Source organism: Gymnogyps californianus, chromosome 2 (assembly GCF_018139145.2).
Source record: "Gymnogyps californianus isolate 813 chromosome 2, ASM1813914v2, whole genome shotgun sequence".
NCBI classification, from domain to species: domain Eukaryota; kingdom Metazoa; phylum Chordata; class Aves; order Accipitriformes; family Cathartidae; genus Gymnogyps; species Gymnogyps californianus.
The window spans coordinates 67,747,677-67,772,599 of NC_059472.1; the positions used below are offsets into that span (position 1 = coordinate 67,747,677).

At 39.0% G+C, this 24,923-nt stretch overlaps 1 protein-coding gene across 1 annotated transcript in view; it reads right to left on the minus strand.

Moving 5' to 3' along the window:
• GABBR2 (gamma-aminobutyric acid type B receptor subunit 2) overlaps positions 1–24,923 on the minus strand; it is a 492,274-nt gene that overhangs the window by 20,712 nt on the left and 446,639 nt on the right. Inside the window, exons 14-15 of the mRNA XM_050891519.1 lie at positions 18,079–18,189; positions 4,397–4,621 (exon numbers count right to left, since the gene is read on the minus strand). Of these exons, the coding sequence (XP_050747476.1) occupies positions 4,397–4,621; positions 18,079–18,189 (336 nt within the window). The remainder of the gene's footprint in view (positions 1–4,396; positions 4,622–18,078; positions 18,190–24,923) is intronic.

The following is a 24,923-nucleotide window of genomic DNA, read 5'->3' on the forward strand; positions in this document are numbered from 1 at the left end:
GTTCACGCTAGGACCAATACTGTTTAACATCTTTATTAGTGACCTGGATGGTAGGACAGAGCACACCCTCAGCAAGTTTGCAGATGATCCTCAAAGAGGAGGAAGGGTTGATATACCAGATGATTGCCATTCAGTGGGATGTCAAGAGACTGGAGAGCTGGACCAACAGGAATCTCCTGAAGCTGAGCAAAGGGAAATACCAAGTCCTGCCCTTGCGGAGAAAGAAGCCCCAAGCACCCACCCAAACAGGCTGGGGGGTGTTTGGCTGGAAAGCAGCTTTTCTGTAAAGGCACTGGGGATTGTGGTGGACACCAAGTGGAACGTGAGCCAGCAGTACCCTGGGCCAATGGAGGTGATCCTTCCTTTCTACTCAGCCCTAGTGAGAGCACACCTGGAGTGTTGTGTCCAGGTTTGGGCTCCCCAGTACAGGAGAGACATGGGCGTACTGAAGAAAGCCCAGTGAAGGGCCACAACGACGCTGAAAAGGACTGGAGCCTTTATTGTACAAGCAGAGGCTGATGATTGTTTAGCCTTGAGATGGAAGAGATCGGGGGGGACATTATTCATATGTATAAATATGTGATGGGAGAGAATAAAGAGGATGGAGCCAGACTCTTCTCAGTGATGCCCAATGAAAGGAAGGGAGGCACAAACTGAAAAACAGGAAATTTCATTTAAACATCAGAAAAAAACTTTTTCTACTGTGAGCGTGGTCAAACACTGGTATAGATGCTCAGAGAGGTTGGGGAGTATTCATCCCTGGAGATAATCAAGACCGAACTGCTCAAGGCCCTGAGTAAGCTGCTGTAGCGGAGTCTTGCTAGAGCCCCCTGACTCTCTTCTCCCTGATTTCTTTGATTCTAATTAGGCTGGTTGTAATGACTGGTGTGTCTAACTCCCAGACCAAAAACTGCATTAAAATGAAGTTAAAGGTGAAGAACAGTAATTACAAGGCTTCTTAAATTAGCAGGCAAAAGTGTTATAAGATAAAAGCTCTGCAATTTGATGCGGTCTAAGTTCAAACTGAATATAAGATATAAGTATAGCCATCCATCAATTGACTCATCTTCATCTGGGAGTTTATAGCTAAAGACTGGATGTTTTGCCACAAGGACATACGCTCTAATGAATTCATTCACATGGTGTGGATTACATGTAAAAGTCCATGGACAATGTTGTTGGCTTACACTGTACAAGGGATGAGGTTAGATGAGCTTTTTTCTTTTTTTCTGGCCACAAAGTCAGTGGAACTTGTGTCTTGCTGCCTCACATCTGTGCAACTTCAATTCTGACAAAGAGTCAACACTGAATATCTACAAAGAGACAATGCCAAATAGACAAAAAATGCTACCAACACAGAAAATTAATGTTTTAATCCTCGCCTTCTGGAACTGATTTTGCCTTGCTGCTCTACAGGAAACTGGATCAGAATTAATGTGTTAATACCATTGCAGCCAATGATGGTATGCACGCAGTGGGTGACTAGAAGTGAGCACAGTGTTCTGTCTCAAAAGGGATGGAGCAGAAAAAATGGAAGGACATGGAAGTTTGATAAACATGGATAAACATGGGAAAATTACTTCGTGAAGAGAGAATACATAGTAGGATTGTTTTTTTTAAAGAAGTGATGAGAATGCTGAAAAATACTATAGACATGTTGGCCCTTAAAAAGATAATTAGACATAGCAGTTAACTTCTAACAGGAAAAATATACATAATATATGTTTGAATTCTGCAGATCACTTCTACAAGATATCCTTGAACCCAGAAATCTATAATAGTTTTAAAAATGTTTGGACTTTTTTTGATTGGATAACAAGAATATCTACAGTTACTGTAAGTAGAATGGGGTATAATGGATATCAACATTTGTATTCGAGGATACCTTTGAATGGAGAGAGCGATGAACGTTTTTTCCCTGATCTATCTTGCTCTACTATGGGATTTTCCTCATTTTTTCTGAGGCACTTGGTGCTGAACGAAATGGCAGTGGATGAGGTGGACATTTAACTGGAGAAGTATAGTAATTGCCATGTTATGAGTAAATAAGATTAGTAGACCTGACAAGAAGTAAGGGAAAAATGTCATGTTTCGTTCCCTAGTTTGCCTACGTTGTTGAATAGTTGCCTATTTAGATTCATAAAAGGGCTGTGGGGCAAAATTGAATTCCAGCACTGTTGGCCCAGGAGACTGCTGAAGATTAGTTAAAAACAATGTGTTTTACTCTGTGTAGCAGAGAAGTAGAAGTACTTACCCGGCCCCAAACCGTGTTACTGCTTCCGTCTGTCTGGCCACAGTTTAATAAATGAAAAAGTGCAATCTTCCAAGTCTTCTTTATCATCTCCTGAGCTTGATGAGCCACAGGTTTTAGTATTTCACCAGCAATCTTCCTATGTCACCAAAATAGTACTAATTGACTACATAATTGTTAAGGGGAGAGATTCGATGTCTGTCTCACACTGACATTTTACCTAGGTGTACCAACTGGGTGGTCTCGGATCTAATCTTCTGCAGGGTCCAGACAGGCTATCGTGAAACCTGTGCTGGAGCAGGTTGCAGGAGAGAGTGCTTGCCAGCCATCCTGCTGTAACTGTGGCACAGCGCGGTGAGAAGAAATGTAGGGCAAAATATACGAGTGCAAGGAGAAGAACTCTCCAGCTGTGATAGCACTCACATGGGCATTGGAAGTGCTGCATTCCAGCTCCTGCTTCAACCTCTTTTTTTGTACCTTATCCAATGACCATTTTTAATGCAAAATAGCTAAGCATTTGGAAACCTGACAATACATGGAATGAGATGAAGTACTTCACGCTAGAAGGCTACGGTTCATGTTTGTATTTTGAAGTAGAAAGAACTGAGAGGAAAAACGAGGGCAGGATAATTGGGGTTTAAAAGAAGAGCAGATGAAGGGGTTAAAAAAGGAAACAGAAAAGTTATTTCAGAGCCTGTGGCATCAGAAAAGAAGGATGGGCAAAGGAGCATGAAAGCAAAGGGGCAGAAGAGCATGTCACAGCATTAATAATATTTTCTCTTTGAAGAGAGTTCTGACATTCTGTGGAGGTATTTTTGGCATCAGAGTTTTAATATGCATTTTCATACAGCTTACACGCTTAAATCTTGCAGTATTTTGAAGTATTCTCCATTGCTGTGTTTGTGAATGTTCTTTTAATTTAGAATGAAGTTGTGATTCTTCACTAAGATCCAGAATAAAAATATGACTATATAAGTCTGTACAGCTTTTTAATATTTGAGAAGTGAATTGCAGAACTTGTAAAAACATCCTGGTTAGTCAGTCCTGGAGAACAAATTACTTCGCTTTTTTGCAGATCGGAAGTCAGCTTCTATTGCTAGTCTGTGCCTCTGATTTCTTTCAGAGGGAACACTCCGAGATAAATTTATTAGCTTGTTCCTTTTACACAAATAGTTCTTGGTCCCCCTGTTAGAACCATCACCAGGGATGCCACTTAGCACCAGAACCTATTCACTATAATTTGCTCAATACATTTATTGAACACGGACCAGTAAAGAGTCACAAACTTTTTATCACTACTCATTTGAATAACCTAAAAACAGATTCCAGAGGTGAAAGAACCTGCACCTTGACTCTTGCCTTGCAAATGTTTCAGACATCCAACTGCACACACATCTGACTTGGGGCGATAAGCCAGGCTTATGTGAGTCACTTAAAATGAATACAATTATACATTTTACTTCAAAATATCAAATATGTTCTCCAGAACTTGAGGCTTTGCTAAAGTAAGCTTATGTAGAAACCAGTCTTCCCTTCATTCAAGATCTGTCATACTCATGTCTAAAGCTTAACTCTGCAAGTGAAATGATCAAGTTCCAGCCCTCTGTGGGTGTCTTCGCAGTTCTTCCAACAATGCACAACAAACACATCCTCAGAGCTCAAAAGAGCAAAAAGATATGAAAGCTTATGCCTCCCAGTCTGTGCCTCACTTAGTCCATTAATATACCCGTTAATAAATATATCTTCAGTGTCAGCATTTGCAGCGTACATACAGTTTTCCTCTGAAGTACTGATAAAGCCTGTTGTATCACCATACTTGAATACCTTAGAGGTTTCAACATAGTTGACCTTATAACATGCCAGTGAACTAAAAAGGTCTTACGGTCTTACTGTTTTGTAGGTATAGAAGCAGAGATCCTAATTATCTTGCTTAGGGTACATAAGAAACGTGGCAGAGTAGACAACTGGACCTGTCCTGAATCCCCACTTATCACCCTTTCCAAAAAGTTCCTAATATACTTCAGTTTAGAATTCATTTACACATTCCCTGTTTCCTGAAAAGGCAATTATAACTTTTACATATTAAATCACTATTACAAAACAGAAGGAAAAACATCCAGACCCGTGCTAAACAAATTCACCTACCTTAGGTACAAACACAAGGCAGAGAGTAATGGTGCTGCAGAATATTATGACTAAAGCAACGATGCAGAACTGCACATTGGGTTGGTCCCGAGTAAGGAATGAAACAGCAGCACCAATAATGCACATTATCCCCACGTTGTACACACTCATTCCGATGTACTTGCTATCATTCAAAGCAGGAATGCTGACATTTCGTGTCTCCCAGGCTAGGAAACACCCAAATAACTGAAATGGTAAAAGAAGGAAAAAAGATGATAATTATAAGAGGAATTGGCTGGCATCCAGAAAAAGCATTAATTTAAAACTGGTCTGTTTTCTAACTTGACAAATGTAGGTGATATTACAATATAGAGATATACACCTACCTTTTACCCAATATCTAATTACCTATGATGTGATTTGTTTTGCTCACTAGGACAGATTCCTGCTCTCACAAGAAAAATGTGAAACTTGGAATTAGTCATGCCGGGAACAAATTTCTCTAAATGCTATGGCTATCTTTACTTTATACTTTTAGTAATTTTTAAAGACAATCCTTCCTGTTTGTTTTCAAGGATTCGAGTAAAGATGTAATGTGCATTGTTCTTTTAGCTATTTTTAGCAGCTGTTCTCAATATACTCTTATCAAGCCAGTCATTCATTGTATGATTATCACCTACATTAATAAACAGCAGTGCCAAGATGTGTCCCATGAGAGACAAACATACAATGTAGAAAGTGTCACCCTAGTTGTTCAGACTGCAATTATAATGTCTTTTATTATAGTGGGAGTTGGTAATGGCCTTTCAATTGCAGTTGTCTAATGATTTCTGGCATAAAACATTCTTGTGGCAATTTTTTGTTTGCTTTTTTCTTTGGTGTATTTTTAAGTTTTAGCCCCTTTGTTATTTGCAATACGCTTTTGCAATTCAGCAGGGGAAACTCTTTAGTGTAAGGAAGCTGTCTTCATCCCTTGAAATTTAATTAGATTTTTCTACAACATGAACTTCTGCAAACGATTATTTTCTTTCTCTTGCATTCCTCAGAGAAATTCTGGCAACTCAGTAAAACCATAAACGAACTCAAGACGTAAATAGGTAACCAAGCCTACAGTCTAGGCAAAGCCTATTGGAGGGAAGGGAACGACAGAGAGAGGAACCATCACTAAGACCCAAGACATGGTTTCTGTGTTTTCTGGCTTTTTCTGATGGCACTGCAGGGACAGACAAGAAGGAGAAACAAAAAAGGTGCACTCCCATTGATCTTGGTACCCTTCCTCCCAGATCATCACATTTGTCCACTGCCATGTCATGGAGATAATCTTCTCTTTTATACAACTGCAACCCATCTGGTAATCAGGAAATTAGAGGTCTATGATGATGCCATTTAGGGATTAATTGCAGTTGCCTATTAAAAATTTACCTTCTGCTTTTTTCCTGTGGGAAAAAAACATTAAAAATTTCAAAGGCAAATAACCTGGACTAGAAGAACACTGTCTGGTTGCCAGTCAAGCACAAGAGAGTTGGGAACTGACAGATTTATGTTTGCTGTACAAACTTAGTTTTCCCCTTACGTGCTATCAACTGTAGTAACAACTGGACATTAATAACTGCAAATTTCCTTGATTATTTGCTTAGTTTTTACCTCAACTAACAATGGCAACAAACCCAACCATTTGTGACTCAGCTGCTTTGCACTCCCACAGAAACTAGCAGCCTGCAGGCATCTACCTACTCACGCAGGCACTTCAAACCAGGACTTACTGCTGAACTGCCAGCCCTGCCCTCCCATTGCCGAGCCTGCCTGCTAGCTTATTTCATTCTCTTACCTACAGCACGTACATTACCCTGCCACATGTTCATGAGCAGACCCGGCTGGAAGGCTTTGGCGGATTAGGCATCTGCTCTCAGCCCATGGAGTGTGGCAGGCTGGAGGTGCTGCCTAGTCCAGGCAAGCCTCTTGCTCACCCACTTTCCAGTGCTGCCGTCACTGCCGCAATCTGTATCAAGATACATAGGCAGGGGTGGCCTTTTCCAGCAACAGCAGCAGCAGTTGCCCTTGCAATCCTTACCTAAATCTTCCTCGGCACCATTCCCACCCTGTCCCCTCCACATGCTCCTGCAGGACATGATCCTATCCAGGGCACTCCCTTGCCTCCTTCTTCCAGGCCTACCTCTTCTGTTTTACCCATCTCCTCTAGTAGGACTAGACCCCACACCTCACCCTTGTCCCTTGCCTCTTCCCCTGCCCTTCCCAGCAGCCTAAGAAGCACAGGAAGAAAAGTAGTGGCTGCTGCAGGCAGAGCGTGGGAGGGGGCTGCTCTTGAGGGGTCAAGGTGTATGTAGACAGGTACCTAGAGCAGAGAGGGGTCTCAGAGCCATTCAGGTAGGGCAGTTGAGGTGGGTAAGCAGTTTATTGAGCTGGGTAGCTTTGTGCCAGAGAAGCAGCTCATCCCCTAACAGATTTTCAGAGCCCCTCAGGTAACCAAGATGATACTTCCAATAAGGAAGGATGCAGGCAGCACTCCTCTGCCATTAGGTCCGGCACTGTGCACAGATGGAGCAGGGAATGTACAGACTCCTTTACAGGCTCTGCAGAAGCAAATTGTCCACTGTATTGAGCTGGCTGCACTGGGGACATACACTGGTGATGACACCATTTTTCAGGATACAAACCTATTCCTCCCAGACACGCCACCGTCTCAGCGGTTCCCTGTTCTGCACCCTCTGCACTCTTGGTGCTGCGCAGCTTAGCTGTGCTGCAAATTTACACTTTGCCAGCCCTTGAACTGACAAACAGGCTGGTCTGGGCTAAGCTGTTTTGAGGGGTAGAAGGAATCCTTGTGTGTATGTCTGTATCATGTTTTTAAAGGGATGAGACCCTGGTTAACTATGGAGAAGATTTCTGTCTTCTCCTGCTACAATTAATTATTAATGAGATTTTTAGGGTTGTAGGTCATCCCTCACTCTCCCCCACTTCTCCCAGTATGAACAGATTCCCTTCCAAAAGCATTATTCTGGGAATACAGCCAACATACTTAAATGAGGCCAGCACTTATTACAAATAATGGGCATGAATTTATAGCTGAGACAGTTATAAAGCAATCTAAAATATCAATTATAATGGAAAAAGATCATTTGAACAGTGTTGTGGGGGTTATGGTTTGGCCTATTCTCATTTATAATTGAGAACAGCATGGAAAATGCTTAAGTATCTTCCAGATGAAAGGAAGATATTTATTTATATGATAACTAAAGAAAGGGAGAGGCTTTTGCAGCAAGTGGGTTTCCTCAGAATGATGCACTATAAATTCGAGAGCATTGTTTTTAATTTTTATTGGCATTTTGGGTAAAATGCTTGCCTCAGGAAGAGAGCTCTCCTTTTCTAAAAGTCACAGCTCATCTTTGAGACTCAGACGTGGATAAAAGTTGAGAATTTTCTGCAGCCTGCTGCCAGGACAGTGGTGATCGCAGATGTGCTCCTTGTTTGCCTGCTACAGGTGACTACAGGGCTCCATGGGATTGATAAGATTTCTCCTCTGAGATAGAGCCTTCCTGAGGGAACATCCTTCCCTCCATCTGCCCTTCTTATTGTCCCCCTTCCTGAGGCTCAGCCAATCTCCACAAATGAAAGATTCACTTTTATGACTGCAAAAATCCTGAAAATCCCTAAAGTGGCTTGGTTGAGGAATGGGATGCAGATGTTGTTAGTGAAAGGTCCAGGTTTCTGTGATTCCTTGACAAGTTTTGAATATGAAACTTAGGAGCTCCAGTTAAAAACACAGACTCTTAGTACTCCAGTTCAGCTGCTCTTTACTCCTGGTACCTAAACTTTAAACATTAATCTTCCCCAGCTATGTAAATCACGCTTCTCATTATGCTTGGGGGCACCTAAGTCTTGAGACTGCTGTGCAATTTAAGGACTATTTGATATTTAAGGCTGCCTGCTGGGATTTGCAACGCAGCTGTCTCTCCTCCTATTGATCCTGGAGAGCTCAAGCCGGTAAAGGCTTCTCAGAGTGTGTCTACCGGCTTGGGCCCCCCACAAAATCCAGCAACAGCCATCTTCATTCAAGACAATGATGCTGGTGATGACCGTTGCATAGCTTCATGTTTGGACACTATGGCACAATTCCAAATTTTGCCTGAGATGTGCTCCCTAGCCCCAGAGTAGAGGCTGTCTTCAGAAGGAGCTCTCAAACTTCTTTCAGAAGCTGTCAGATTTTATGTAATAAGAGACTGACTGTCTTAATTACTTGGGCACTTGCGTGGGATGTTAGTTCTGAACTCTGCCGAGAATTTTGATTAAACAGTCTTTAGAGAAGGCGTGCATGAACACATCGGGATGGAGGCAGGCAGCTCTTAGCAGTGCTAATGTGCTAGATTCGGGGAGGTGTAGGACACATCTGTCCCCACTGTTTTATACCCGCTCGCTTAGGCAGCTCCTCACTGGCAGTTACAGTTCCCATCCTGAGGCTCCTGATGGATCCTGTGCATCACAGAAGGAGTTTGAATAACTCAGGGCTATGCATTCTCCTATAGAAAGCAGTTATCTAAAAGTTAAGGAGCATAATAGTCTACTGCCAAGTCTAATGGTCTAATTTAAGTCCCTTTGGGGATCTCAACCAAAGACACATTGAGAATGCAACTAGGGTGGCTTCCTACATTGCTGGTCATTAACTTAAAGCCTTTTCCCATTTTGGTCTACTGAATACACATCTTGTTGATGTAGAAAGTGTCATAAAATGTTGTTTTGGGTTTTCTCTGAAGGTATGGGCTGTACAGGCAAGATTGGTTTGTTTCATCTTTTGTTTGAGGGTAGACTACATTGATTTCGAGCATTACCTTTGTAGCAGTTGGTGTGGTGGGTTTAGGTTGTGTTGTCAATGCACCTAAAAAGGCTGTGAGACAACCATTGTATAAATTTGGGGAAAACAGTATCTGAAGAAAACAGGATTATATCGCTGTGACTAAAGATAGAATTCTGGTCACTAAAATAAAACTGTATTAAAGTCTTAGAGGGATAACAGGACTATGGAGAATACAGTATTTGTGTTTACAGAGTTTAACAGGGAAACTTTAATTTTTAAAAATCTTGTACTGACTAAATTGTGATAGCTGGGAATATAATAAAAGTGTTTGTAGCTGAAGTATTGGAAAACATTTAACACTGTTTTTCAAAACTCTGCTAGCTAGTTCATTTTAAATCATGTTCACCAGAATTACTGCTAAACACAGTAACGATTGCTTACTGATCTACAACATATATTAATACAATCAAGTGTCTAATTTGCTATTGGACTGCATAGACTGGCAAATCACAGGCAGGAAATTATTTATCCTCCTATATTCCCTCTTGCCCTGTACTGCCCTTAAACCGTTTTGTCTATACGTTTCATTTCAAAGTCATGTCTGCTTATACTTTGAACATGGGTTACGAGCAGTATTAGGAAAGAAAGATAAAGAAAGAAAATTATACTGAGGATATCAGACAAGAGCAGAGAAATATCAGAGGAAAAGTCTCCAATCTTGTCAGAAGTGATGCTTGCCAATAGCTAGGTATGGTTTTGAAAAGATTATATATGGGACCAGGCTGCAGCTTTGCAGCTAATTACCGTATTGTAGTAGCACTTACTGAGCTCACTTGTGGATCATAGCCCAGCTGTGCTGCACAAAAGAACAAAAGCAAGCCTTTACTTCAAAGATCTTACATCTGGGGATTTTTTTGTTTTGGTTTGGTTTTGGTTTTTTGGGTTGTTTGGGTTTTTTTTCTAGCTGGATTACTGGGAGATTTCCCCTCCTGACACCCCTTAAAACAAAGGCAGTTCCGGACTCTGGCCTGTAAAGACCTCTTAGTCTGAAGTAACTGTGAAGCTGGAGTTGTGGGTTTCCCTACTCATGTTCATTCACTAAATCCAGATTATCACAGACATAGGCACATTTTTATTTCAGTGAAATGGCTGCAGATTTCTTTCAATGAGAATTTTCAAAACTAAAAAAAAAAAAATAAGCATTTTGATTTTCAGGTTTGCACTGGAGAATCAGGCAGTAAAAAATACTGAGCAGTTTTCAGGAAGATGCATAGAAAAGTGATTTTTTTTTTAATCGCCAGCACACCAAGTAAGGTTAGCAAACTGAAAGACAAACTATACCCTTGTAGGTCTTCTACTTCACAGTCAGTACAATCTGACGTTAAACCATCACTCACTCCCCTGATCTGGTATGAGTCAGCTGTGTATTTAGTTCATTTTCACAGAGCTGCTCTGGATGGACAGTACTAAAGGGAAGCTTAATATTTCTATTAAGCATTAAGATAATAGCTAAATATTTTTTTAACTGATAGATATGATGTTCAGCTATTCAGCTGAAGGGCTTTCTTCGTAAAGGTCTTGGCAAAGTCCTTTATGCTGCAGGGCACTTAGTATGGTCCTGCCCAGGGCAAGATGGAAGAGCAGCAGCACAAAGCTATGGACATAACATACACCCAGATAAAATTTTCCACTTTATACCCCAGCCTCCCAAATCAACAGGTTAATAAAATATCTTCCCTTCTTTCTGTTCAGACTGTATTTGACTTTCTTCCGTGAAAATTCTGCTTAGTCTTGAAATACATTATAGTAATTAAGTTGAAACAAACATGTAATTGGTTATTAGTGAATATCCATTTGGAATAGCTTTATATTGTCTCTGGCATAAGATTACCACAGATAATCACAACACTGTAAAATGATCAAACATCTCTGACAAAAGCAAGTGTGTGCTACAACTTAAATCTATTTCTGCTATACAAAAATAGATGCCAAGAGACATGTAAGGGAATACTGCAATATCTGCTATAATTTAAGAATACATTTGAAGTTTCCTTATGGTCATAGTAAGGAAAAATTTATCCTACAAAACCATATGGTAACTTATGTTTTGGATGCTAAAACACTGTCAATGTCTTATTAAAGATATAACAAATATCTGGTACCACTATAAACTACCTTCCCCCACCACAAAGCTTAACTATCTTCCTCTGTAATGATTGTAATATGGGACAGATGGGTTGGTGCTAAACCCACCATAAATATGAGTTGGAATCATGCAAATTAATTGAGAAGGTGGCAGTCCCTTCTTCTGAGTACTCTTTTTGATCGTGAAGGGAATTAGGAAAGAATGCAAGTAAATGGGTTAAAGGTATTTTCAGAAAATAATTAGGAATTTTAACATAATCTGGAGACTATTCAATTTTTCTACACATAAAATTTATTAATTTGATAAAGAGATTAATTAAGAATAGACATATTGTTGATATAACGTCACAAGATAATTGGGAGGGACTTGAGGAAATCATCTAGTTCAATCTCCTGCTCAAAAAGCAGGCTCAGCTGCGAGGTCAGACCAGGCTGCTCATAGCTTTATCCAGTCTGGTCTTGAAACCTTCCAAGGATGAAGGCTGATCAGCCTCTCTGGGCAACCTGCTCCCCTGTTTCACTTCCCTCAGAGTGAAAAAAATTTTCTTTATATCCAGTCTATAATGAGTAAATATAGTAAAACGGTAAAAATGAGAAGCGCATGTTACACACCACAGCTGTACTGTTCATAAGCAGCTCCTGGGCTAGATGTACAGAGAGGGCTTAAGCACCTGAAGTGGTAGTGAGAAGCTACATCCAGCATCCAGCAAGGATGGTCAGGCTGCCCCTCAGTATCTTCTGGAAGTGCCCGAACGCTGTTAGCGCCCAAGTTTCTGCTTCTGTGCACACTAACAACTGCCTGGGCTCTGGCTGGGTATTTGCCTACTGGTACCTGTCACACAAGCAACCTCTGGTGGAGTTCAGAGAAGAGGCATTTCAGGCTGGTGAGGACCACGCACCCCGGCCAAGACGCTCTCCCCTCCTGCCCACCAAGGCAAGAGCACCAAGTGCTGACTGAAGGCTGTGCCACTGGGCACTGACTGCAGCCCAAACTCTAAACCATGGTACTTAAATCCTTTTTGCAAATCTACTTCCAAGTGCATGAAAACATTGGAAAAGTAATGTTTATGGATCAGCCATCAAAGCGAAGGAAACTATTGGAGAAGGGAGCAGGGGAAGCAAAAGGAATATTTACAAACAGCGACAGAAAGATGTTTGGGTATGTGCTGTAAACAATCTGCCCTAAACTTCATAAGTGTAAAGAAGCTTTCCTTACCTTAAAAATTGTTTTGTTTGTTGTGGAATTTAAAACAAACAAACAATAAAATTGGCTGAAGACTAGACAGAATGTAACAAAGGTTAAAAAGAGGAAATTCATAATAATGATTATGAATTAAAGTTCTAAAATACCTATAGTGGAAAGGGAAGTTAAATATATAGTAGAAAATTAATGGCTAGCAGCATTAACAGAATTCATAAGGATTTCTAAAAATGTATGTGGAGAAAAAGGAATCCTAATAGTAATTCATTCCTTGGAAGATGACAAATTCAATAGTAATGATGCATGATAAGATATGCTTAATGAATATTTTTGTCCTATATTTCTATAGAGATGGAACAATGCATTCATATCTTGCCAAAACAGTGAAATGCAGCTTATTCCAGCAGTAAGAGAGCTCTTGAAAACCCTATCAAGACAGGCTGTTGTAATCAGAGAGATCTGGTAACTTGTATGCAGGAGTTTTAGTAATTGATTTAGAAGTTGTCTGGACTGCTGGACTTAATTGTTGATATTTATTGGAATTCTGGCAAAGCTTCACTTAAGATATAAAGAGGCCATATGGGAAAAGAGCAAGTGAAACATCTTCAGTGATTACAGAGCTATTACAGTAGTTTCTATCCTAGGCAAATTAATGAAATGGCTGATACATGAACTCAGGCAACAAATGACAAAAAAAAAAAAGATAGCGATATAATTCAACATGCTATTACTTTTTTCAATGAGATTGCAGGACTGAACAAAAATAATCACATTTATGCAGCTTACTTGGATTTCTTAGTAGTGTTTGTCTTAATACTGCAAGGTATTGTTATTTAAAAATAGTACGTCACAAAATCAATACAACAAATTCAAACTGATTGAAATCTAGGTGATAGATCTCAATGTGTAACTATTAATGAGCAGCTGCTGAAAAGAAGGATAAGTTTCCAAAAATTCCTAACCTAATGCTGTCCCATATTTGTACATTGACTTGAAGGAGGCTATAACATCATGGCTGAAAATGATGCAGAGGAAGCAAAGGTGGAGAATAGTAAACAATTAGTAGATGTCATTTTCATAAAGCAGTAAGATTTTTAGAAAAGTCACAGAAATTTGGCCAAACTCAGGGTAGTCTGCCTAGAAATAAAGGCATCAGGTCATTTAGAGAAAGAGGGATAACATATATGCAAGACCCACCAAGGTTTAAGGTTTGGAAGTCAGAGCTAGACAAATTCAATTTAGTGATTAGAGAGCCTCAGGAAGCAAAGCATTCTTTCAGACTTGAAATTAAGATTGAACATTATCCCAAAGATATATTTTAGCTGAATTAATACTTTATTTGCCTTTATAAATCAATTACAGAGTTGTGTTGTGCAGTATGTCAACTATAGTGACCAAAACAGAACGCTGGAATATGAATCATTCGAAAGAATTAAATTTCTTATTCTTAGCGACCTTTACCAAGTCCCATGATGTATATGCATCAGTTTTTCCATCTCCACCATGAAATACTGATGTTTTCATCCTTAGCAAGGTTAGCTAAGGACCATACATTAAAAACCGTGTATCAAAAGTGGTGAGTAATATTAGTTATAGCTTAAAAACCCCTCAATTAACACTTACAGGATAGAGCAACAGCCAAACTGAAAATATACCTTGGCCTTGAAAGCCTGTTTCTCAGTAGCTGAATAATAGGTAACTGTAATAATACATCAGCAACACAATGAAACTTCCAACATACGTACACCTTGAGTCTAATGTTAATTAAACTCATTACCAGGAAGAAGGGAATCAAACTGTAGACAAGTCTAGTGTGTGTGGTTAATAAGCAAAGCGCTCTAGAGGAGTCCAATCCGTCCTTGATCTGGTATTGTTTGGGCTGAGATCAGAAAAATAATTCATAGCGCTCAGAAAGATATTAGTGCACTCACTAATAAAGCACCACTGGGAAGTTTGAGATGGTGTGATTTCTATCATCCTTTGGAATATATGAAATAAAGGTACTTTTCAACCATGTCTACATCATCAGAAATCAAAACCTAGACATACTGCAAATGATGGTCGTCATGTGCGCACAGACAGACCTTGAACTTGTATGTAGGCTTTTAGGAGCTGAACCTGAGATGGGAAAAAAACTGACTCCCATATGTATGGTGGGATGGGACTTGGCCAGGGTCACTAAGAAGACTAATACAATGACAAAGGCAAGATTCAGGATGGTCGTCTTCCTATTATTCTCTGGTCATCAGTCCTGAGGAATCAGAATCCGATAACTGAGAAGCCTTCATGCAGTTAGTTAAGCATTTCGTCTCATCCCTTCAAAGGCAATCGAAGAATCGTGAATCTGACTTTTAATGTTTAACATTCCTTCTTTAACACAGAAGGAACCTGTGCATCCTGGCGAGTAATGCCTTCCCTTATTTCGCCTTGCCTTCTGTGCCCTTTCCTGCCCTTCTGTGCTCTGCCCTACCCTGACTGATTTATTGACTGCATCAGTTCATTTAAGTCATCAGAACGGACAGTATTGCTTTATATCAAGTCAAAAAAGAAAAGTACTTTTTTAGGTTAACTCAATTTTTTGTATTCTCATTTTGAGACAAGAGGTCATTGTAAATAATATTGGCCTGAGTAAATCATTAAGCCATTTCACCTTAAATATTGCATTGTACTGTAATTAGCAATACTAGCTCGTTAGTATAGAGTATGTTAAATTAGAGATAAGTATTTTATTATTACAAACTGCAGAATTTCATATTAGATAAACCTTTATAAAATGATACAGTAACATAAGAGATTCTGGTTTTCTGAAGGCAAAGTATGTGTGGCGTACATGAACATCTTTGGTGATGAGATAAAATGCATCAATCCTGTTGTCCTCATATAACTCACCATAGCAATTATTTAAGTGATTCAGAAGAGTATCCTCCTTTTTCATACGTAGCTATTTGTGTGATAAGAGGGCACTGGAGTAATAAAAAGTGTATATTTCACTGGTGGTTATGAAACAGTGTGTGCCTGAAATAAGTATATGGCATTTGCAAACTTAAACAAACTGAGTCACATATCTTGTAGAAAACAGTCCAACATACATGCCAACAAACCAATCTAGGGCAAATGACTAGTGAGAACCAATGCAGTTTGATTACTGTCCAGCATGACTCAAACTTGAAAGAAACTTCAAAGAAAATTACCTGAGAATGTATTTTTAAAATATATAATGCTATTTTCCCTCTTTAATTTTTAATTGAAAATACTATTGAAGTTATTTTTGCAAAAAACCTCCACCATTTGTTTGAATCCTTCAGTATTTTTAAAGGAATTTTAATTTGATTTGTTCATTTACACCGCTCTAAGTGAACAAAACATATTTACTTGTTTACTTTTCAAACAGAACTACAGAGAAGAACGTCTTAAGCACTTGTATAAGGAACACTGGCAAATTCTACCTGGAAGAACACAAAATGAACTGTTCAAAATTTCTATACAAGGAGATTGGAAAGTAACAAAAGTATGGAAAACATTGTTCCTTTTAAAAAATTATCTAAGAAAAATATTGTAAAATTAAATATGCAAAGTGAAAAATACTCTCCCAAGTGAAGAGCAGGAATTTATTGACAGATATGTCAAACCAGTAATAAAATAATATACTAGAAAAGGGATGAAAAGTTAAGAACTTCATCCCTGAAGATAAATAAATGACCTAACAGATACAAACCATCACCACACAGAATGTAAATATTATTGCAATAAAGTTAAATACCTTGTCAGCAACTGGGTACTAAAGCTATGCTTTCCAATTTAGCTGTATCTCTTTGGAAGATTTGGCGTAAAAAGGAGACAAAATCAGAAATTGGCACTATGTAGATTAGGAAGAACCAAACAAAGAATACAAGTAGGAATTTCAGAAGCTCCCAGCTCCACACGCGGACTTGCAGACAGGCCCTGCAGACGGGTACAGGGGCTTTGACAGCCTGAAGGAGCCCTTGCTCCCTTTTATTCACAGCCATCTGTTTTGAGCTGGGCTAGTTCATTGGTGTACAAAGAAGCTCCACATACAATGTACTGGTACAATTTTGGGTGGTGTGCTGTGTTTTTGCATAAAGCATGATGTTTTATGCCAATGGACAGTTATAGCTTACTGACAAACTGTGGCCCCAGTGCTGGTCAATGTCATGGCTCCAACTTTTGGTGTCCTTGCCTTCAAAACACAAATCCCTCGATGCTGTGCTACATGCTGAGGTTACTGTGAATCCAGAGCCACTCCGAGCTGCCCAGTAAAGCATGCTTAGATGTGGAATCTCTCTTAATTCCTGATCCCTTTGGGGGGATCAAGTATGTCCTAGCTCTTGATTTCACAGCCTGCTTGGGCATTCTCTGAAAAATAGGTGTCTACACCTAAAGTTGCCTTTTTATTTTTTTCTTTTTTAAATGGAAAGGTGGGAAGACTTCCTTTTGGCTAGTAGCTCCAGGATCAGAGCTCTCACCCAGGAACTGGAGACACTCAATGCTAGTGCCTTCTCTGCCTGAAGGCACTCCCCAGCAAACCAGTCTGACCACAAAGCCACTGACTGTTCAGAATTTAAAAAAAAAGCTCTCATCCCTTCCTGTTGAACTTCGTGTTGCGTATTTAAAGATCCTCCAGCCTGAAAAAAGCAGCACGAAAAGCAGCAGGACTCTGCAGCCCAGCAGAGCAGTCATTTGCTGTGGAGAGGGAGGATGAGTACTCCAGGCACCAGCAGCTCCCTCTCCCCGGCTTCCCCCAGGGCAGCAGCACCAACCATGCCGAGTGGAAGCAGCTGACCCAGTCCTTCACAGGTATCCTAAAGAACAGGCATGCTACAAACACACAGAACAGATTGAACCCTTCGGGCAGTGTAAACTAATGTTTGTCTAGGTTTAGGATCCAGAAGGGGCTCAACTCAAGATAGGTGTTCAGCTGGTCAGTGCTGTCAAAATCAGATGTTTTTAAAAACTTCAGGCTTAGGAGCTTTTAATCGTTAATAGTTACCTTTACAAGTTGGGTTTTTTTAAACTATCAAGGTTCAGGATTCATGGTTCCTGTGGTCCATTTTAGTAACTAAATCTTTTTGTGGAGATGGGCCTCAGTGACAAAAGGGTTATTTTGATTCAGGCTCCAAATTAATCTTGCGTCTCCTGCGACTGTTCCTGAAGGACATCTGCAACTCAGAGGTAAACATCTAGAATAACCTAGTCCCACCTTTTTGGAGAACCTAAAGGAATTCAGATGATCAGGCTTCTTTATTTACAAAGTTATCTCATTCATAGACCCATCTTTTCACTATTGAATTTCTTGGTTTGCGGTATATCTATAGTATTCAGCTTAAGTGCTATTAATGTCTTATTTTACGTATGTATATATCCACGTATTACCACCTAATGAACTTTAGAACAGGTCCAATTATAAAAGATGTATTCAAGGAAGTTTTAACTCACTCCCAGCCATCAGGAAAGCAAATATAATTCAGTTCATGCCTATTAGTAAATAGCAGCTTGAAGTCAGTGTTGTGCAGAACAAGCCATGCTTACCATCAGCAGCCCTTTATAAGCGTAGACAATCCCAAGCCAAATTGTCATGTGAGTGTTTTCGCAGTGCTCCAAGATTGGTCGGATGGAGATATCTCTGCCCGCAGGGTCCGGCTGCAAAAATAAATGGTGAAATATTTGGATTCAGATTTCATTTGTATTCACACCTCAGAGGTACTTAAATCTATTCTCAGTAGACTGAGGATGTGTAGAATACAGAGTGGACAACTTTAAAGCAACTTGTGATGACTGCAGACCCATGAACCTGCAAAGGGATACAGTGAAAAGCAAAGATCTGAGGAAACAACTGCATGATAGCTACCACCAGGTGAGGTCACCTCTACTGCAAACCAGAAAAAAAAAGTCTGAAGTCACTCTGTCTTTAACTGTGTCAGTCACATTTATCAGCTTTAGGACATCTAATTTTTCTACAAGGCAAACAGCTTGAATGCACAGACATGAAAATAAATGTACTTAAAGTCATCCTTCCTTTCACCTGCGGTTCTTGTGTCACCGGCAAATGACTGATAAACAATGTATGAAACACTGCTGTGTTTCAGGTGTTTTTTCATTGATAACCATGAGCTAAATCAAAGATCATTTACTATGGAAACTACAGCAGTAGCTTAGAAGAGAGTATAAATTATCAAAAATCTGGAAAAAACATCCTTTAGAGCAAGTGAACATCTATGCAAAATTTAATACTGCTAGAAGCTTTGTAGCTTTCCATTTGTTTTGAAAAGGAGATTGTATAAAAGTGCAGGATTAAGAGGACTTGCAGACTATCAGGACTGTTTGTATGAGGGAGAAGTTATAATTAAGACCCAGAGAAACCTGCAAGAACCACCCCCCACCCGCCTCGCTCTTTTTTTTAAAAAAGGAGAAAAAACAGTTGACACAAAGAGCAAACGGGTACTAGCTACTATGCTATCTACAATTAGAATATGTATTAGGGTCTGGTCAAACTGCTTTTTAATGGTGTACATTGTATAAGAACACAAGGTGCTTCTTGTATGTAATTCTAAGAGATCCTGTTTTAGTTAGATACTGCAGAATACTCCTGTTGGCTATTCTGAGCTGTGTGTACCTGCAATCTGTTTTGCTTTACAGACAACACTGAAATACTGAAAGCTATTTTTCCTTTCTCCTTTGAAACACTGGATCTGAACTTCAGCTAAACTAAGATCGACTCAGACATAACTTTCTGTACCTGGTTGTCCCAGTGGGCTTTGCAATTTCACTTTTTGATAAATAACACGTGTAAAATGTCTCATGCAGAAGTACAACGATTATTATATGAGAGAAAGAAAAATCACATTTTCACCAAGTGAAACACAGAATTGTATGTGGAAGGACTTTAGAGACATCTGAATAATTTCCTAAAGCTTATTCTTGCTGCCTCTGATGATGGTATGAACTTTGCTATGGATTTCAGTGGTCACAGCATTAATCCACAGCTCAGTTTCTTCCGTCAGTCTTTTTGTATGTGAGGCATTGCCCCTGACCTCATACACCGTAAAAAAATAATGTAAAAAATGAGGTAAACACGGGGCGGGGGGAAAAAACAAACAACCTTGTGCTAGGTACTGCACAGTCAAAGGATTCACAATTTGCTATGCAAATCCTGCAATAGGCAAGACATTAACATTTAAAACCTTTTCCTATCCTGGACTTCTGTAGAAACCCTGAACAGGAGAATAACACTCTTGGAAAAAAGGTGTCCTAAAATAAAATAAGAGAAAAACCAAGAAGGCAATATTAACTCTCCCAGAGAGCTTATGACTCCACCCTAATGGTTGCTGATGGCAAGCAACCAACCATTAGCTGAAGAATTGAAATGACTGCAAACATTAAGTGGCATCACAACATTTAAGATGCTACAAATGTTTGTCTGGGGATCAGTTGAACTACCTCATTCTCCCTCATCAATGACAAAAGCCCAATGCTAAAATTTAGGTGCACTGAAGGGAAAGTACCCTTTCATGTCAAAGTTACAACCTGCTATGTTCAACATCATTTTTCACTAGTATGAAGTAAAGTTCACATGACAAATCATTCAAATATAGCCCTGAATGTGTAACTGATGTGTGAACAGGACTGTACCGCTACAGAGACATTTTTCTGAACCTGAGCCTGCTATAAAGAATTTTTTTTTCCATCTTTGAGTTACAGTATGCCAACAGTTGCATCCCTTATGGTCTGGAATTATGGAAGTTACATAACATTTAAGCTTGTGGTCATCTGAATGTCTTGGGTTTTTTTTTTCCCTTCACACTGGGGAGTCAGCACAGGACTGTCTCTTCATTTCCCCAGCTCTACGTCCTTTCTGCCATGTATTCCCTCTATTTCAGTTTCACACTTTTGTGAAACAAGAAAGTTTATAAATAATGCAGACTTCCACTTGGTGCAATGGACAATGTCATGTGGTTCATTTCCCTTGTCCCTGGATTGAAACCTCCACTCACACTTAGACTGAAGGATTCCACCACTTTTAACCAACTACAAGTAACAGGAATTATTCCTTATTTCAAAGAATTTTACTGAAATGAGAACTCCTATTTGGTCAGTGGCAGATTATATTTTTATTTTCACTATGTGGTTATTCTCTAATGCAAATTTGCTTCAAAATCAGAAGGGATATGTCCGTTCATTACTCAAAACAGAGACCCGGGCAGAAAAACAATGAAATGGAAAACATAACTTGTTTTCAAATACTATTAGAGAGAAAGAAGTTGCATCATTTCCTTAGTAGGAAGATTGCTGGATTTTATAAGGCAATGATAGTTTAAAAATTATGTTAAATAAATAAAACAATATATTCAGATTTTCTATGCGAGATAAGAAAATCTTGTGAAGTGCTCTAGGGGAGCAGGAAAAGAGAATACTGATTGCAGCATCAGCAAAAGCATATATGGGGTCTTTCTTTCAAAGCACTTTCCAGATCTGCAAGGTGGTAGTATTTTAAACAAAAATTTGCTGAGGTCTTGTGCATGTGGAGCTAAGCATTGGCAGGTAGCAGTAATTTTACAGTGAACTGATTTTGCTGATTACTTATCGCTACTGCAAAATGACATTCCTGTTTTACTGCTTTTAATTTGCCATTCTGTTTCTTCACTGATTTTGCATGAATTAACTAATCATAGCAAAAAGCTGGGTTAAAAAAACATATGATATTTTCTGATGTCAAAAGAATTTTTAAAAACTCTACAATTACAGCTGAATGGAGCACTTCACTGACCTCTCTAATCATCCACCATTTGTGCACTTTGTTACTGCTTTAGAGAGGATGACAACATAAATGCTACCAGTGATTATATATGTACTGGAAATTTGCCCTTTCCTTTTATAGAAAACAATCTAAACGCCCTTCAGATGTCATTCTCAAAAGCCTGAAGACCTCCTATCTTGTGATTAGGGTGAAGCTTTCCTACCTCTTCTGAAACCTAATAAGGTTTCTGACATTGACATCAATTTCTGAAGTGTTTTCAGCAGTTGAACATAAACAGTTTAATCTGTTCACTTCATACAAGAGTTGTGTATCATCACCAGTAAAATGCCTGTTTCACACAAGATCTGCTAGGTCTAGAATGCAATCCAAACCAGTAAACAGATTACCTACAGAATGTTTATATCCCCTCTCTGTGCATGTTCAAATTATTATTAGTCAATTCTGTAGTTTTGTTGCGTTTTCATTTTCTTTGCTCTTCAGTCTGCTGGCGGGCTGGCAGATCGTCATCGTGATAGGGGAGCGATGGCTTAGGTGGGTACTGCCAGAGGGAGGGGTGAAGCTTAAAACCACCTGGAACCAGCAGGGAGATTTGCAGGAGGGACCCTGGCAGGGGCAATGACAGAGACTGCCGAGTGCCTCCTGCCTTCCTACACCTCCTCAAAATAACTGAGCAGCAATGAGACTTTTGTTTCCTTCACGTATCTGTGGATTGCAATACAAAACTACAGGCTCAGTTTAAGCGGCTTTCCAGAGTGGCCCCAGGGAAGCAGAAAGGCAGTGCTTCAAGTGCAAGTGCAGTTTTCATTGAACAGTTATCTCCAATTCCTTTAAGGATCTGGCTCCATTTTAGTAAACAAATATATGCAGTGTAATGGACAGCTTTTCTTGTCTCAGGATAAGGTGTGGGAAGATAGGGCAAACCACCCTGAGGCACCTGTGCCTTCTGGGCATGATATTATTTGATCCATACAAAGACAGCTCTTATCTCCTTTTTTTCATCTATAACTACAATTTCTTAGTGGCTATTATACTAGCCAAAATCCCTTTGGAAAAGACACTGTGCAGTGGGGAGATATTTGTATGACGATTAATGTATCATTGACTTATTTTGTGTCTTTATTGCCATTCCTTCTCTATAGCTCCATATAGATCTTAAAAGGACGAAGGGTCTATGTTCCACGAGGCATTTCATCCAGCGAATGTCTGTGGAGAACAGACTGGGCCACCGCACAGTATCCAAAAGTCCTTGACCTTCCTAGGGTACTACTTCTACGTGGTCACCTTTTCAGGTCCCCTTGCCGATACAGCAGATGATCCTTATTTACAGAGTTGTGGTGCTGCTGTGTAACACAGCTCACAGGTAGACAATCTCAGCAAGTTTTCTAAGAAACTTTGCAGCAGATTTCCAGTGTGACATTTTGCCATTTCTGCAGCTGCAGTTTCATCAGTGAGAAAAACAGAACATTAGGCCTCAGTCTTTTCCAAAAGTGGATATGAAACATAAGGTAAATAGTTGCAGCTTCTGTTTACTAGGTTTAAAATAAACTGTGTGGTTCCCATAGTATAGGAAAATACAGGATCATACTCTTCTGTCACACTGTTAAAATGGTCTTCATATACCATCCCACTCTCTGTTTTATCTTCCCTTTAAATGGCTTCCTTCTAACTAGCATAATGACTGTATACTATCACTAGTCTGCAGCATGAATTAGACATCTCTGGCATTTTTAATTTGGCACATTTAACAGTCATATGGAGCTCAAATGTGATTCCTTATCTGAAAACCCAGACTTTGCTAAATTAGAAGATCATCCTTACTTCTTTTTAAATTCACTTTCTTTTTTTGCAAGGATAATTATAGTTAGTTTATACTATAAATTCTGTAAGAAGTTAAATTTACTTGCACGTTGTAACAGGCCTTCCTCTGTGCTAAACTGCATATCTGTATGGAAAGGTGTTCCACAAAAGGATTTAAACAGTTTTCACATGCAGTGTGTTGTAGCCAGGCTCTCAATTACTGATGAAAAGAGGAAAAGAAGGATCAGAAGCTGTCTACTTTTCAATTACTTAATAATTTGAGGGTATTTTTAGAGAAAAACAACTGTGATATGAAAAAGATATTTGCCAGGAAATGGATCCCTTTTGTTTCATGTATTTTTTACTTGGTTTAGTCATACCTTCCATGAATGCAAAATAGCAAATGCAATACTAAGCTGGGGTAGCTCACTCAGAATGTCTTCCAATTAAAAATTTGGTAGGCAGCCTAAAATAAAAGCTTTTTTGTCTTTGTTCATATCTGAGCTTGGGTTCAGATACATTACGAATCACATTGTATGTTGTATAGTAGCTCAGCTGAGTACAAAACTTACCAGATTCTGGCAGTCCAGTGACCAATTTCATTTCCCTTCAAGATTAATTAAGAAGTTCGGTCATTTCTGTAATAGTCTAATGATCCACGACAGTGATTGATTTAAAGACTTTTTCTTCATGTATTTTTCTTTGATTCAGAGTCATGGGACAATTTGATCACGGAACAGAATTCAGCTTTTAATAGGTGAGCACAGTACTATTTCATATAGTAAGGGCTGTTTTCCAGTATAGGAATGCAGGATTCTGTTAATAAAAGCAGGCTTTCAACTAAATAACTGAATAACTAAATAACTCCATGACTCCTGCAAGAGAAATAAGAAACACAAATCTGACCTCAGGAGAAGGTAAGGCCGAGGTTCTGAGCAACCACAACGTCCATTGCATCCAGTGTGCATACTTGATGCTCTCTCATGGAGGCCCCAAGGAGAAAATGATTTTTGACTTGAATTTAGATTTTTTTTTTCAAATTGTTTAAATAATTTTATTTATATTTGTAAGAACATTTACAGTTGATGACTATGAATACACAACTGCAGAAAGATAGCGTGCTGTATCAGTTCCCATCTGAATAGAAAAACTTCTCATAAGGATCAAAAGTTTAGAATGTTACTTTTTTTGATTTTTTCCCCCAATCTGAGGTGGAAAACAAAATTTTATTTCATGAAATAGTTACAACTGCTTCAGCCGCTAATCTGTGCGTTTACTTACTTTGTACCAGAACAATGGATTAATGCTCATGGCACTATCGGAAAGGGAGCTATTACCTCATTTCTGTAGATGAGGAGGAGTCATGTGAAGGTTAAGCAAATTGCCTAGGAAATCTGAGAGGAATTCAGCCTAAAGTGCTTTACTTCTTTGAGTTAGAAAAAACATCTTTCTTTCTGATAACTATGATCAATATAAAAATTCTCACTCCAGTTTTTATTGCTCCAGAGATAGAAGCAGTTTTCTACAGTAAATTTCTAATTAGAAATTAGAATTAGGAATTTCTAAAATTCTAATTATAAATTTTAATTAGAAATTTACTGGAAAAAATATTGAAGAAAACTTTTGCTATTTGAATCTTTTTTTGTTTGGAGAAGGATCAATTTCAATAAATATAATGACTCAAAATTACATTTAAAATCAGTTTTGCAGTTCTTTACGATGTCCCCCTGCAAAGTTATTTAAAATGAAAATGTGTGATCTTTAGATTGTGACTAACTTTTAAACCAGTATTTATTTATATTAACTATACAGATTAAAAATA